The sequence below is a fragment of the Leucopleurus acutus genome (genome assembly GCF_964270905.1).
Source record: "Leucopleurus acutus genome assembly, chromosome: 15".
NCBI classification, from domain to species: domain Eukaryota; kingdom Metazoa; phylum Chordata; class Mammalia; order Artiodactyla; family Delphinidae; genus Leucopleurus; species Leucopleurus acutus.
This window is the reverse complement of record NC_139157.1, coordinates 30965914-30982538: the sequence shown is the minus strand read 5'-3', so window position 1 is coordinate 30982538 and position 16625 is coordinate 30965914. Positions and strand designations below refer to the sequence as shown.

General features: G+C 36.4%; 1 protein-coding gene across 2 annotated transcripts in view; it reads left to right on the top strand.

The window, feature by feature from the left end:
• Positions 1-16625, top strand: part of ENPP3 (ectonucleotide pyrophosphatase/phosphodiesterase 3) — a 60327-nt gene that overhangs the window by 32964 nt on the left and 10738 nt on the right. For both annotated transcript variants that reach the window (XM_082855681.1, XM_082855680.1), the window contains exons 15-21: positions 689-816; positions 2278-2344; positions 4306-4393; positions 5713-5891; positions 7585-7636; positions 9233-9387; positions 15700-15835. In XM_082855681.1, the coding sequence (XP_082711807.1) occupies positions 689-816; positions 2278-2344; positions 4306-4393; positions 5713-5891; positions 7585-7636; positions 9233-9387; positions 15700-15835 (805 nt within the window). The remainder of the gene's footprint in view (positions 1-688; positions 817-2277; positions 2345-4305; positions 4394-5712; positions 5892-7584; positions 7637-9232; positions 9388-15699; positions 15836-16625) is intronic.

Here is a 16625-nt window from a genome sequence, read left to right as displayed (position 1 = left end):
ATTTCTCATTTGCTCACTTTTTTACATGTATAGATACCAGTATGATTTGCACCTTTACCAAGTTTTTAAATACGCCGTCTAGTTAACAGCAGTTATTATTAAGAAATAAAATTTCATTCCAGTTTGTGAAGAGACCCATGAATTTTTCACAAGTGGGAGAACTGGACTAGATTTCAAAAACTATTGACTTGATTTGAAAATTAAGCAAATGTAGGTTATTTAAAGGGTAAATTGAGTCAATTGTGAAGGGATTTTTGGTGCAAGTTAACTAATTCAAAAATTTTTTACTCATATTTATTAATGTCTATATAAGACTTTTCGTGTATAATTTAGACTCCAAATTTGTAATTGCCACTCTAAATACAAACTTATATTTATTCTCTGTCGAAAAAGGAGGGGAGATTTATGGTGGTTTAATGTATATACACAAGAATAAAACTTCAGACAGCAAACAATATAATTTACATCATATGTTAAATTAGAACTTAAATATTGTTGCAACAATTAAAAACAATATAACTAGAGAATGTGACTACACATAATAAGTTTAATGTTCCTATTTTATTAGCCAGGCTTAAATCCTCTTACTTTTAAAAAGTGTTTAACAAATCATCTTAGGAGGTGAAATTGTTGAATTAGTTTGCATATCTTATAGGTGTCATGAAGAAATAATTTACCTCTTTTGCAGTGCCGAAAACCTGATCAGCATTTCACACCCTATTTGACTCCTGATTTGCCAAAACGCCTACACTATGCCAAAAATGTCAGAATTGACAAAGCTCATCTTCTGATGGATCGACAGTGGCAGGCTGTGAGGTCTGTGTGCCTATTAACTTATCTCATAATACTTTTTGTTTTGCGGTACGCGGGCCTCTCACTGCTGTGGCCTCTCCCATTGCGGAGCACAGGCTCCGGACGCGCAGGCTCAGTGGCCCTGGCTCACGGGCCCAGCCGCTCCGCGGCATGTGGGATCCTCCCGGACCGGGGCACGAACCCGCATCCCCTGCATCGGCAGGCGGACTCTCAACCACTGTGCCACCAGGGAAGCCCTCTCGTAATACTTTTAACAGCCATCTTTCATTATAAATTTCCTTGACCTTACCCTGCTATTATGATCACATGAATTTTCCTGAGTATGACAATTTCTTGACCTTTTATATGCTATCTAGCACTTCTGTATTTGAAATGACTGTTACGAGGTTGCCCGTCTTAGCCTACTAATCTTTACAATGTAGATGAGAATGAGGAAGAAGGCTGACTGTCGAGAGATTATCAGAACCAGCACATTCTTAACCACTGAGACCACTGTGGTCTCCTTTAGGTGGCAGACAGGATATAAAGATGGCATCAGTTGTCTCAGAGGCTGGTAATGAGTAATGGATTAGATAGCTCTTTAAGATCTTTGTCATCTTTGTGGTTTTTCTGAAAGAGCATGCTTATGGCTGTAAGGCCAAGCTAACCAATTAGTTGAACATTTCTTTTTTTCTAGCTATAATTGTGATTCATATTGATCATTGAGCATTTGCAAAATATAAGGCCATTTTGAGAAAATATAAAGCATTCTGAATCATTCTATCCCCAAATAACCAATTAATTAATTGACTCAACAAAATGTTATTGATGCTTGCTATGTGTGTACCAAACCCTGTTCTAGGCATTTGGGATACAGGAATTATTCCTGCCCTCCTTGTCAAATGGAGAAGCCTGATAATAAGCCAGTAAACAAATAAATACACACTATCTGGTAGTTTAACTCACATTCCCTAGTTTTGTATTTTATTCCAGTATTTTTTCCATATGCATAAGTGGATATAAATAGAAGATATGTTTAGTAAAGGAAGAGGAGACAAAGGAAGAGAGGAAGTTGGGCTCTAACATAATAAATGTGTACAGGATGAGGAAATGGAGATTTGCTAGGGTCTATTCACTGAGATAACAGGAAAGCCAAGCAGGGCACCGCTAGGCCAGGGAGTGTGCAGTTTAACACGTGGCCACTAGATGACACTAGCCTTTCTTCTTGGAATTGGAGTTTCATAGCCCTTTGGCTTAGTATGGCTTAGTATGTCCTGTGGGTCAGGACAGCATTCTCTAAAAGATTAAATTGTTCCTCTGTGGCTCTGAATTTGAGCACAAAAATAAATATATTTATGCTGTTGTTGACAAAAAATTTTACTTATATAAAAGGAGAGGCTACATCAAAATCCACTAAAGCTCAGTTTGCAATAAGGTCTCATATTAATAGATTCATCAGAGTGTAATAATATTATTTCTTTATAGGACTAAAGCATTTTCATCCTGTGGAGGAGGCAACCATGGTTATAACAATGAGTTTAAGAGCATGGAGGTAACTTACTGCTTTTTTTTTAAACAAATATTTATTGAGCACCTACTTTGTGACGGACAGTGTTCAGGACTCTTGAATACCTTTGTGAACAACACAGATAAAGACCCCTGCCCTCATGAAGTTTTCATTCTAACAGGTGGATATAACCAATTGACATAACAGAGCAATGTATGGCTGGTATGTTAGGAGATAAGTGCTGCGGGAAATAAAGAAAAAGTAAAGCAAAGTAGGTGGAAATTGGGGGTGTTTTGGGGTGACATGGGGGCAGGGTGCAACTTTAACTAAGATGGAGATGGTAAGATTCATTGAGATGACGGCTGAGCAGAGACTTGAAGAAGGTGCAAGAATTAACCTTTCAAGTATTCAGGGGACAGGTGTCCAAGGCAGAAGAAACAGCCAGTGTCAAGGGCCTAAGATGGGAACGTGTCTGATATGTTGGAGGTGAGAGAACTTTTGTTAGGCTGTTAGGATATTAGACCATGGCTGCTGCTGATTGGAGAGGAAAGAGGGAGAGTTAGTTTGATATGTTAAATTCAAGGTATTTATTAGGCATGCAAGTGGAGATGTTACATATAGGCAATTAGAGAGTCTACCTAAAGGGATAGAAAAATTGAGTTTTGGGTATATAAATTATTTTGAAGATATGTGACTAGATTACATTCTCAGGGATTGAGCGTAGGTGGAGAAGAAGAGCAAGTACTGAGCCTTAAGCACTTTTCCTTGAAGAGATTGGGAGACAAAGAGTTACTAGCAAAGAGACCTGGGGGTAGAGCCAGTGAGGGAAGAAGAAAACCAGGAGAGTGTGCTGCCCTTGGAGCCCAGGAAGGAAACTATTTGAAAGAGCCCATGAGTAAAGTGTAGCCAATATTCCCCCCTCAGTAAAGCTTCATGATTTTGCAACCTGATTGTCTTACCTAGTTCCATTTGTCACACACACACACATGCCCCTTTCCAAAGAAAGAAAAATGTGTTAGGCTGTATATGAATATACTGCCTCTTAACATTGTCATGATGAATTATATCTCTTTGTAAATACTTGAGAAGTTTCTGGAGACAGCATCCTTCTCTATTAATTAGGGTACTATTTGATAATTGAGTTAATTACTGCAAGAAAAACCTATGCCTCCAATTCTTCGCTGATTATCTTGGGAAAATATATATGTGTATATTTATATTCCTGTAGCCTGAAAAGAATTGCCTATCCGTGTTTGATACTGTTCTTCTAGACATTTAGAATCTAAAACAAATTAGATCTGTTATAAATAATATAAGGTTACCTTTAATTATTTAAACATAAATAAAAATATTTAGGTCTCTTCATCCTGAAAGTAAATGGGAGATGTCTTTGAGAAATCAGTGAGCAAGTTAGTATAAGTTGTGCAAAAATATTTAATGCTTAGAAATGTCAATATTTTTTGTCATGTAGTAGTAACATATGTGAACAATGAAAAGAAAGGAGTATAAAAAGAACATATGATGTTGTATGATGAATGTCTAATTTCTGTTGTCCAGATGTTGTAGAATTGTGCGGGCATCGGTTGTCCAGTGTTGCTTGTATTCTCCTAGTCTGTTGACATAGGAGGTGCTATGGAAGCAGGTGGATTTAGAAGTAAACACAGTATGGATTATATTTGATTGGACTTGGTACAACATCTCAGGTGGAAACGTTGCAAAAATCATTTTCGAAGCTGGAAAGCAGCCAATATTTTACGATAACTATAAATGGAGCATTTAAAAATTGTGAATCACTATATTGCACACCTGTAACCTATAATATTGTACAGCAAATGTACTTCAATAATAAAAAAAATCATACTGTTAAAAAAAAATCTGGAAAGGAATTCTTAAAGAGGCTTAAGATACAAATAGAAGAGCTGTTAGAAAAAGAAAATTGTGTCTCTTCCAACATCTGTTTTTGAGATTACATGGCATCTAGTAACAGGTGGACTATTACTGCCTAGGCTATCTTTCTGGCACATGGACCCAGTTTTAAACAGCAGACTGAAGTTGAGCCATTTGACAATATTGAAATCTATAACCTAATGTGCGGTAAGTATACCTATATAACTTCAACAATCATATATGAATTGAGTTTTAAAAATATGAATTTTGAAGCTGGTGATAAGTTGAATCCCAGAAGTAGATGCTCTGTCCTAAGGAGACGGAAAGTAGAAAAGATGAGGTAGAATTATTTACTATTCAGAATTATTTAGTGGTCAATGTTAGTTCTTTTCATTTTGTTTTGTTTTAGTAATGATAAACATTAGACCCTGGGAGACCAACTTTTCTGTTAGTTACTACATGAAAATTTAATTTAATAGAACTTAGATAAATAAAACTACACTTCCAACTTTTCAGAGCAGGGATAACACAGCAAAAAACAGAAGTATTTTCTTGTAATTACAGAGAGAAAGCTTCTGGAATAAAAGGATGGTAAAAAAGTCCTATTTGGATCGACACATTACACTCAATGTTAAAAAACAGTAAAGAATTAGAGTTTTGGGGAATCTAACCTACCTTCCTGCCTATGTGCTTACCTCAGACCACACATCATTTAGCTAGGCAAGGCAATGAATTGAGTTGCAATTTCACCTTTAGCTACAGGAATTTGGGAACATAAGTACACTCACAGTTGTCACTCTTCATCTTGCCACTGGCCTGTGGTAATTGAATGTAACTTAGAGACCAAAGAGTATCCATTTAAAAATAATGTGTTGTAGCATTAACTTAAATTCTTTGTTCCCAAGCCTGAGTTTATGGTCAGGGCTACTGGCCCTTTCCAGGAAAGGTTTAAAAAGAACTAGCTAAGATTGCAGTTCTAGGAGAGATCTCTTTGGTAGTCCTCAGCAGGGACTTACAAGGTTATGTTTGTGCAATATTTGTATGTTCTGTTTTTATAGGAAAAACTATAAAAAGTTCTCTAAATTTTAAGCAAAATTCACTAGTTTAATATTTTAAAAGTATCTGTACTTAGAGTATTTTCCTATAATTAAATAAATATACTACAAGTAAGATTGTAAATTATTTAAGTTCTTTAAACTTGTTTTTACTAAAAGTGTAGCTTTTTTATGCTAGAAAACCATGATATACTTAAGGCACAAAGTGATCATTTAAGCAGAGATGCTTTTCTCCGGAGGAACAGAAACAGTTCATAAACATTCCTGTGGCTCATTTATAGCAACTGTTCCTATTTTCTAGAAAGACTAGGTATGGAAATTGGGAGGGGAGGGGGAAGCTGCTAAACTGAATGGTGTATGCAGCAGAATTTATTAAAGGAAGTGAACACTAAGTGTTTGTTTTCTCCCATCTTCTGCATAGATGTTGTTGCCTTCTAATTTAAAACTACTTTGAATTTAATTTTTAAACAGATCTTCTACACATTCAACCAGCACCAAACAATGGTACCCATGGTAGTTTAAACTATCTTCTGAAGGTGCCTTTTTATGAACCATCTCATGCAGAAGAAGTGTCAAAGTTTTCTGTTTGTGGCTTTACTGTTCCAGTGCCCACAGATACTCTGGGATGTTCATGCCCGGAGCTACAAAGTGTAAGTAATAACTTCATGTATCCATAAGAATGTAAAGGGGCAAACTCACCTATAACCAGAGTAGCTAACAACCAGGTTTGTGTTCTAGCTCAGATATTTACTAAGAGAATATGTGGTTTCTCTGAACCTTATCTGGAAACGAGAGGTACATTGTAAGATTAAGTATGTGAATATGTTTTGTAAGCTGGAAAGCACTACTTGGCAATTGTTAATCCACGGTGAGCTAACTGTCCGTAATCGTTCAAAACAGTGGAATCCTGGGGCTCTCTTTGATTTCCCTCATAAACCATCTTTCTTACAGCTTAAGAATCAGATGGTCATACTCGGTTATTTCAGAGCAGAAATAGCCCGCGGGGGCAGGGACTGAGATCTGGCATCTGACACATCCACTAGGGTAGGTGCTGCGGAGTCTGCTCAGCAGGAAGCCTAGCATTTAAAGTGGGAGGTATTCTTCTGGGTAGTAGTGAAGAACCCCTTGATGAGAGGACGCTTGGAGGCTGCCCGACAGACAGCATTGGGAAGGTCTTTTTAGTGGATCAGATGCCCAGCTGAGTTCAGCAGCAGGATTTCAGATCCCAGGAGACTCTCAACCAGGTGAGATTCCAGTGCTAAGAGGGGTCTCCCAAAGGCAAGCAATCAGAACAGGAGCTCAGAATGCAAGGACCAAGCCCCGCTGTGAGAATTAAAGCACATGGGTGGGGCTGGGATATCAGAATGGAATTGGAGCCCACTATCGGGACTCCATCAAGCTAAACCTAATGTCGAGGTGCATTTGATGCCAAGTCCCGAGGGTGGCTGTAAAGCTAAATAAACACCAGCTGCCTCAGGTAAGAATTGTTTCTTAGAGCCAGGGGTCAGGGAAGGCTTTCCATTCTCTGATCCTCAAAGTAACATCATATCACAGAAATAAATGCATAAGTAAATTACCAACCAAAAAAGATTTAAAGGGGCAAAAGTCTAAACTTCCCAGTAAAAATCAAATCCATCCTGAAAATCAGAGTAAATGTGTGGGTTTCCTACTGCTCCAGATAACCTCAATGGAACCACTATTTAAAGTAATAATAATAAATATTATAAAGTGGGTGTTTTCTTCCCCACTTTAGAGATAAAGAGGGCTCCGAAAAGTTAGGTAAATTGTCCAGTGTCACAGAAGCTCGGTCTATGTGACTGCAAACCCCAAGTTCTTCTTTGTAAGGAAGGTCCCTTCCTGCTCAGTGTGGTCCCAGGATCAGCATCTGCATCACTTGCAAGCTCATTAGAGATGCAGAATCTCAGGCCCCCCTGAGCTTGGGCTCACACTGAATCAGAATGTACATTTTAGCAAGACTCTCAAGGGAGTTTCGTGTGTGTGTGTGTGTGTGTGTGTGTGTGTGTGTGTGTATAAAAGCTTGAGAAACCCTGGGATGTTGTCATCCCAGCTTAGTAATTGATTCCAGCTACGGTCAGAATGATCTGCCCCATTATCAATTACATCTTTGCAGACTCCCCCACAAAAAATGTATTCCTGGGAGTAGCAATGTCTCTATATTTCTGAGGTAGTGGCAGAACTGGAATTTAAACTCAAGTTAGTCTGGCTTTTTTGTTCTGTAGTAAAACATTCATGTGACTACTGCAGAAATAATCTTGATCACCTTTTAAAACATGTGTTGTTACTATGATTCACTTTCTCCCCATCTCCCACGTTATCTTGCAGACTGCTGACCTTGACCGCGTGAATCAAATGCTAAATCTCACCCAAGCTGAAAGTAGGTCAATAGAAAGCACGTTAAGTCTTCGATGTTTAGACCTAACAGAATGCCATATTGCCTTTTGGAGGTTCTCCATAATAAGCTTACAGGTTCTTTTGAACATAAAGATTTTCTTGCCAATATATAAGAGGGGAAAAATGCCCCAGATCTAATAACAACAGTAGCAGCATGGAATAGTTATGATGGTCTCAAGCACTCAGCAATTCCTTGAAATGGTGGTGCGTTGTCTACAGTTCCCTATTCACTTTTTTAGATGTGAAGAGACAAACTGCCTGGGTTTAAGTCCTATGTCTACTTCTTCCCCTCTGTGTAAGCTGGGCCAAATTACTTAACCTCTCTGTGCCTCAGTCTCTTCCATAATAATGGTACTCACCTCACGTAGTTGAAAAGATTGAAAGAGTTAATCCTTGACATGTACACACTGCTATATTTAAAATAGATAACCAACGAGAACCTACTGTATAGCACAGGGAATGCTACTCAATATTCTGTAATAACCTAAATGGGAAAAGAATTTGAAAAAGAATAAATGCATGAATATATGTATAACTGAATCGCTTTGCTGCACACCTGAAACTAACACAACATTGTTAATCAACTATGCTCTGACATAAAATAAAAATTAAAAAAAAACAGCTAACCCATGGAAAGAATGTAGAACAGTGTCTGCCCTGGAGCAATATGATTATTACCTGTTATCCCTTTTATTTTTTACTTTAAAAATTTTTTAACTGAAGTATAATTGACGTATAACATTTTATTAGTTTCAAGTGTACAATATAATGATTCAATATTTGTATGTATTGCAAAATGATCACCACAATAAGTCTAGTTAACATCTGTCCCCATACATAGTTATAAAAACTTTTTTTTCTTGTGATGAGGATTTTTAAGATTTACTCTCTTAGTGACATTCAAATTGCAATACTGTGTTATTAACTACAATCAACCTGTTATCTTTCAGGTATTCTTGTATTGAGCTCTCTAGGCCTGTTTCATCATTGTAAAATGGAAATACCTACTTTTAGAGTTGTTATGAAGACTAAATGAGTTAACATACGTGTGTACTTAGAATGGTGCCTGGCACACAGTAACAGTTCAGTAAATACGTTGGCTGTTTTGACAATCTTCTTATAATCTACTGAGTGTTATTCCATGGCATGAATACCCTGCACATTTTTTAACCATCAGTAATTGGTGGAATTTAGACTAATGGCAGATAATTAAAAATGAATAAATACAGTAGGCATACTTTTAATAAAATTCCAATTTCTTTCCTAGGACAATTACGAAAGTAAGTCATCTTATAAAGTATGTGCTTTTGATTTTAAAGTTTTATCTCTTCGGATATGTCTTGTGAACTGTTAGCTGTTTAGCTAAGTAATTTATCTAAGCCTTAGTTTTATAATTTATAGAATGGAATAATAACACCTACCTCATAGGGTTGTTGTAAGACTTAAAAGAGGTTACATATGTAAAATAGTTATCAGAGTACCTGGAAAATAATAATCCATCAGAGATGGGTAGTTACTATACATAGAAACATTTGCTAATTTTCACCAACATTTTTATTTTATATTATTTTTATTTTAGTAAAAACAACAGAGAAACTAAATTTGCCATTTGGAAGGCCCAGGGTTATACAGAAGAACAAGGAACTCTGTCTTCTTTATCACAGGGAATATGTCAGTGGATTTGACAAAACTAGCAGGATGCCCCTTTGGAGTTCATATACAGTCCCTAAACCGGTAAGTTCCTGTGTCCATTGATTCACATAGGCTGGAAAGAAATTGTAGTTCTTTACTATACTAAAAGTTGAATTTTGATTTGCAGTAGAGATCCCAAAGGGAGCTCAATGGACCTGTGGCTTGTATTGATAAGACAACGTCCCAGGTTTTACTTACAGGTACTTGTAGGTGCTACATGGGTGCAAAAGAGGAATACATTGTGTTTTGCCTGGAGAGAGCAGAGTGTTTACAGGCCAATTGGTTAATTGGTATGGCAGGTAGAAAAGAAGATTTCAAAGAGAAGCAACAGGAAGTACAGAGGCACACATTTCATTTGGTATTTCCCAAGTATATGGTGGGTGCACCTAAAAGGTGATGGTAACTAAGTTATAAAGGGTTTTGTTATTTATTTGATTACTTTAAAATATTATACTATCTGCTGTGTACCATGGTAGGTACAGTAAACACAATGTGAATAAGAGGTAATCCTTCCCTAAAGGATCTAGTACTCTAAGAAGCCAGGCTAGACTTACATGTATAGGTGTCCTATGTTACAGGTCTCTGCAGATTGAGGTTGAGAATCCAATTGTTTAAATCCTCTTACCTCTTTCACTATCTGGCAAACTCCTTTTCAATTAATGTCACCGGGACAATTGGCTACCATAAGAAAAAGAAATATTAGATCCCTACTTCACACCACATACAAAATTAAATTGATGGTGAATTTATAGACCTAAATGTGAACAGCAAATCCGTATTTTCCTTTGTGTATATCTTTATGACCTCAGGATAGAGAAGGATTTCTTAGCACACAGAACAACAACAAAAACAAAAATTACATAGAGGAAACTGATTAATTTACTACATTTACATTAATGTGTGACCAAAAAAATGAAGTTATGGGTGGGACAATATATTTGCACTGCATGTAAGAAACAAGTGATGAGTATACAGAATACTAATTAGGATCCGGAATGGCTAGTAAATTTCTACCAATAAACAATTGAATGGCAAGCATCTTAGTTAATAAATGGGCAAAGGATATGAACCAAGCAATTGAAACTTATTAGCAATCAGGGAAATGTAAATTAAAGCAAAAATCAAAGTCTGCCAAAAATCAGCCCAGACACTCCTTCATGGCAGGAATGGTTTTATTTAACATATTCCCCGGCACAATACCGCTGCCCAGTAAATGGTTATTGAGTGAATGCATCAGATAAATTAATCCCAACCATTATTTTTAAAGAACTAAAGATGAAGCAGTACTTCCAACCAGAAGGGTAAATAAATAATCAGGAAGCTGTTTTTGTAGAGAAAAATCTTAGTATTTTATATACAAAGATTCTGATGACAAGCCCCTACCTATTACTGTTCTTGTTAAGGGTACAGATCTTCCATCTCTTTTTATGGAAAGGAAATGATTGGTTGTATCCAGTTTATTTACTCTTCTTGTTCCAATTCAAGATTTCTGGAATAAGCATATTTTCCCACTACTAATTATGGCTTTATGTGTTCTGAAAGTCAACTCTCCCGCTGACAATGGTTTAATTGTGGTCAGTGGTAGGAGAGCACTAATGTTGTTTTCCAACGTGAGCAAATATTTCACAAAGTTACCTGAGTTCATATGTATGGTTAATGGCAACATCACTTTCTTAATATGCACAGTGTTCAGTTGTCTGTGATTTTCTTCAACATGCTATGAAGCGTACTATGAAACAATAATATGAAGTTATTTATTCCTTAAAATAATTTATATTTTGTTTTTGATTTTGAGAGGGGCAGTATATTCAAGGCCAGTTTTATTATTCAATTCTCTATTTTGAAAAGTCCAGGTACCAGGGATTATGTGGAGTTAAGGGGAATGTTTATGTGTTTAATACTTTCCCCTGCTGTCTTGCATTCCTGAATTTATATGAGCTTTAACGGAAACCAAAGGCAGAGAGATTTCAAGTGGTCTCAGACTAAGAGTTTAGTATAATTCTTTTTTTGTTATTGTTTTAAAACTAGCTTCTTTGTTACCCAAAGTTCCTGTCCTTTCAGGATCCCACAGAACTACTTGTGTATTTCTCCTTCCATGTGAGAGGATGGAATTCTAGCAATTTTCTGCTTTCTAATTCAGAAATTGCTCTGTTAGTATGTCGTGGTTCAAGAAAATTACATACAAGGATGTTTTGAGATTCACATAGAAATGTTATAAATCAGCTCTGTGTCTGAAAAATCAGACTTTAAATAAGCACTTTTTGGAGCATGAATCCAATTGGCTTGTGTCTTTAAGTTTTATGGAACTTTTGTTTTTCTGTGGTTTTGGTGGGTTTTCTAATTGTTGTTGTTATTATCTCAGAAGAGTTTGGGGGAAGTAGCTGTGATTTGAAATCACGGTCCTACAGCAATTGCTTCAAAACCATTAAGGTTGATCAGACTGTATAAGGGTTTTGCTTCTGGCCCTCCTCAGTAGGAAGATGAGAATTGTTTTTTATGTTGTTAGGTGGAAAATTAAAAATAATAGCAAGAATTACAATTATTTAGCATATCTAATTCAGAAATTGAATATGAAGTTGAAGGGCTTTTTCAGAGAAGAAAATCTAGTACACTTCGAAAAATCTCCCATAACTAAATTTTTACAAAGTCTTTTTTGTTTCTAAAGCTTGTTAGCACTGATATTGTAAATTATGACCCAAATGTGTTTTGTGAGTCTTTAAAAACTAGGGACATTATTGTGTATTGCAAAAGGTTTTTTTTTTTTTGTTTTTTGCACTATAAGAAATATTTTTCCCTATAGAAAAAAATCACAACCAGAAAAATAATTTAAACATGTATAATTATCCTTACCATAAGGCAAGATCACAATTATCCAATCTTCAAATAAATATGTTTTAGCTTTGACATTCAGTCTACAGATAAGGAGAGTCTATATAACTTCAATAAAAATAGTTTTATCTCTTGTTTAAGTTCTATTTTGTCTCCATGCCAGACTAGAAATGAAAGTGTCTCACTTTCCTGTCTGTGCTTATCATCTACTTCCCTTGAAGAATTTTGAGAGCTAGAGTTCAGATTTCATCTGAGTGTCTGAATTCTATTTATTGTTTTCCTGACTTTCTATCCCCTGGCTTAAAAAACTCTAAGGAACTCTGAACAGATGGAAGGATGAAACTATTTGTGAGTGTGTGTGTGTGTGCGTGTGCGTGTGTGTGTGTGTGTGTGTGTATGTGTGTGTGTCTGTAGGGGAGTGGTGGGGTAGTAAGGTGGTAGTTCACTATGTCGTTTCTCAAGAGCCCAAGATTCAGAAATGATGTGACTATACCTCCCCTCCATCCTTCTAGAGAGCTGCCTACTGCATGATCTCACCTTTATAAAGGAGGCTATATCCTGTCTTTCCCAGTCTTGATGTATTTATATTTGGGGGTTCAAGTTTGATATATAAGAAACACATCTAAGATTTTCAGTTAGCAGAAAACGTGTAACTTTTTTTAGTACTTTCTGACTAAATACATCCTGGTCCTTTTCTCCCAACCCAAAGTCTATGCCACTTTGAGAAAATAGTAAACATTTTGCCCAACTGAATTGTTTGAGCACAACTTCCATAGCTGCAGGCACATTAAAATTACAATAAACTTCCCTCCTTAAGATTTTTATGATTTTAACTATTGAATATAGGCATTTCACTTTCCTTATATTGTGGAAAATGCATCAATGGCTGCATTCATATATTATATATTTCTTGAAGTAAAATGGTAAGGTGTGTGGTAGGAAATATCAACTCACAATATTCTGGGTGTCTATAGGGCTGACTGGGTTGACTGTCAATCTCCCTAGTTCTCCCACTTTGCATCATCTCTATGTGCCCCTTTACACCAAGTGAAGAAACCTTGTCATTCAGAATTGTTCACTATATGTTTTTGAAGGAATATAAACAAATGTTTTTAGCTTTCTAGTATCTGCACCAGAAGGAGAATGAAATAAATGGTGGGAGTGGATACACTGCATCTAATACTAATATCTTCATATTTCTTGGTCTACTCCTTGTTTTGGTGACTATATCACTGAGGAGCTTCCTAAGAAAGGAAGAAGAGAAGATACATATTTGAGACTTTGTGCATCTCAAAGTGTTTTTATTATTCTATCTATATGCTTAATTGAGGGCTTAGCTTTAGAATTTTAGGAACAGTTTTTCTTCAAAATTAATAGGACATTAGACTTCTAATGTGTTTATATATGCCTTTCTTCTTTCCATCTCTTGTCTTTAATTCACTTTTTGAGAAATATCTGCAATTTCATTTTCTAGAGCTTATTGAAAATTTTATTTCTGCTGTCATATTTTTAAATCCCAAGAGCTCTTTCTGTTATCTCTTTCCTTTTTAAATGCTTTCTGCCCTTTCTCTATGGATGACATACATACTCTCATCTCTGTGAGAAGTGAGTTTTCTTCTGCTGTCTGTATTGTCTCTTTTTCTTCTTGGTTCCTCTCCCCAACCCCAATGCATATCTGGTGGTCCTTGGCTGTCAGCTCATAAGTTAAGGGTGAGGCACTAAGCTACAGGGCTGAGCTTGCCAGCTGATAAGCTTCATTACAGGTTAATCAGGAGGAGAGCCAGACATTTTGTTGGTGACTCCCAATTGTATCTAGTTTTCTTTTCAGGCTGGTTTGTTTTTCAAAGAAAGGACACTTCTCATGTGAACCAACATACACGGGGGGGTGATGAGACTGGAGGGAATCTTACCATTCAGTACATAGATTTTAAAATTTAATTCCATTGCTTTCACCTGCTTTCCAGGGTGCCTTGTGTCCTTTAGTCTGGTTGTCTCTTTGGATCAACCTCCCCAGTGAGTAAAGCTTCTGTCTGGCCTCTTTTACAGACTTTCAACCTATCCTCTTCTTTCCAACTTTACATACATCCCCTGTCTTTAGGAGACTCCAAGTTCTACGCTTCTGGTGTTCTACAGAAGGAATCAGTTTCTTTGAGTTTTTCCCGACGAGAGGCTCTTTGTTATCAGTGTTTACTGGTTTACCAAGTCAAGGTGACAGTAGTAAACACATATGCTTATCTGACTTCCAGTTTCTGAAAATTTCTTATCATCTCTTATGTGTCTTCATCATTACTGTTCTTTTAATGGGATTTCAGAGGGGAGCAGAGATAAATGTTTGTGTACAATCAAGTTGAGAAATTTACTCCACTGCTGTATAGTGTTTTCCAACTGGAATGTTGCAACATGTTAGGCATACATCCTCTGCTTGTGTTTCCCCTCATCTTCATCTCCTTCCTGTCCTATATCTCATCATGGAGCTCTCCTGCCTATGAATATAGCACACAGTGTATGCTGCCTTTTCCTTTGTGAATTGATCTTGTATATTTTATTTATTTATTTTTTCCCAGCTTTATTGAGATATAATTGACATATAACATTGTGTAAGTTTACAATGTGATGATTTGATATGTGCACATATTATAAAATAATTACCACATATGTTTTAGACACCATAGCTAATTTTTGCTTTTAGCACAATATAGTGAATAGAGGAAGAACATTCTCATTTAATTTAATCTTCTTTTTTATAAATTATAAAATAATTTTTAAAGAAATATATATGTTGTGGGCAGTAGAGGGCATATAAATCAGAATTTCTGAAAAAATTAAATGAATAGCAAAATGTTTACATACTCATAATTGTATGCTCATCAAAATATGATTATGTAATACTGTATTACCTTAAGTACTTAGGCAGCGCGTTTATAGATGCCTGCTAGTAAATAAATTATTGTATTAGTCTTTAAAGTTGCAAAGAAAATTATAAAAATATATTCCTATATTTCAAGATGAATAAAGCATAGCTACAAATTTATTAAAGTCCCCAAATAAGTAAATTTATACAACTACAGCTTCTTTGAGTTAATCTTAGGTTAATTAGAAGTTCTTGCTCAACTGAAGAATATTATCCTTAAGTCATATCTGTATTTTAAATAGTTTATATTTTATTTTCAATTTTTATTTGCAAACACAGTATATATCACCACCTAAAGTTAGAGCCTGAAATAGATTTGGGTTTTTAGCAGTAGCTCCCATTATCCCTGTGCACTCAATTCAGGTTTTAACCTGCAAATATTCCTTTCCAAGGTGTATTTGATTTGCCCTTCCCATGTCCCTAACCAGAAGGGAACCACAGAAGAAAACATTGCTGAAGACATCCATTTCCATTGCTTGCGTAGACCTGATTCACTAACAAAATAAGAAAAGGTTAAATGAAAAACATTCTAGGGAAGTTACAACCCAAGTAAGGCGATGGGTGAGCCACAATGTGGGCGTCATTTTTTTTTTTTCTTTTCTCTCTTTCAACAGGGAGACACATCGCCTCTTCCTCCCACTGTCCCAGACTGTCTGCGGGCTGATGTCAGGATTGCTCCTTCTGAGAGCCAAAATTGTTCCTTCTCTTTAGCAGACAAGAATATCACCCACGGCTTCCTCTATCCTCCTGGTTTGTATAACTCTTTTTTAGAGCAGCAGCTTAGAAAGCCCTCATCAGCTGGATGTGGGCATGTGCCCTAAACATATGCTCCCCACCAAAACTACCTGCTTGGGCTAAACTAGCTGCCAGGAGGCTTCCAGTGATTGTGGACTGGCCTGGAGCAGCGCAACAGCTATAATAAAGACTAATAAATTTTGCACTGGGAACCACACATCAGCTCTAATCTGGCCCAGATGTTCAGAGAGTTCGGCAGGTTTAAGTTTAATTTTAAAACTGAAGATTCTTTGGAGAGGGACACAAGCGTCTAAAAAACATTTTTTTTTTTTTTTTTTTTTCTGGTGACTGGCCAAGCTAAGGCTTGCATTGAGAACGCCGCTGTGCCTGTGAAGACAAATCAGGCTGGAATTGGGGCCTCTCGCTCAGGCTGTATATCCAACAGCTTTATGTGGATTAAGCAGTTGAATAAACTTGAAATATTTTTTCAGGAAGCTTCTCTCTTGGGAACGTGCAAAAGCCATTGTGATTTTTTTAAAACCCAAATCTCTTCTCTGTTCAGCAGGGATTGTCATTTCCTTGATTTACTCATGAGATTTTCAACAATTTCAGCTTCTGAGAATGGGTTTTCTCCAGATATTTGGCTCCATTTTTCCGGAAGCCATGACCAAAGAGGTCAATTTAGAGATTTATAATTTAGAGGTTCTGAGATTTATAGTGGGAAAAAAAGGCCTAGTGAAAGCAAGTAGCACAACAATGTAAAATTCCTAACAGAGAATTAGGATAATAAACTGGTATATCTTGT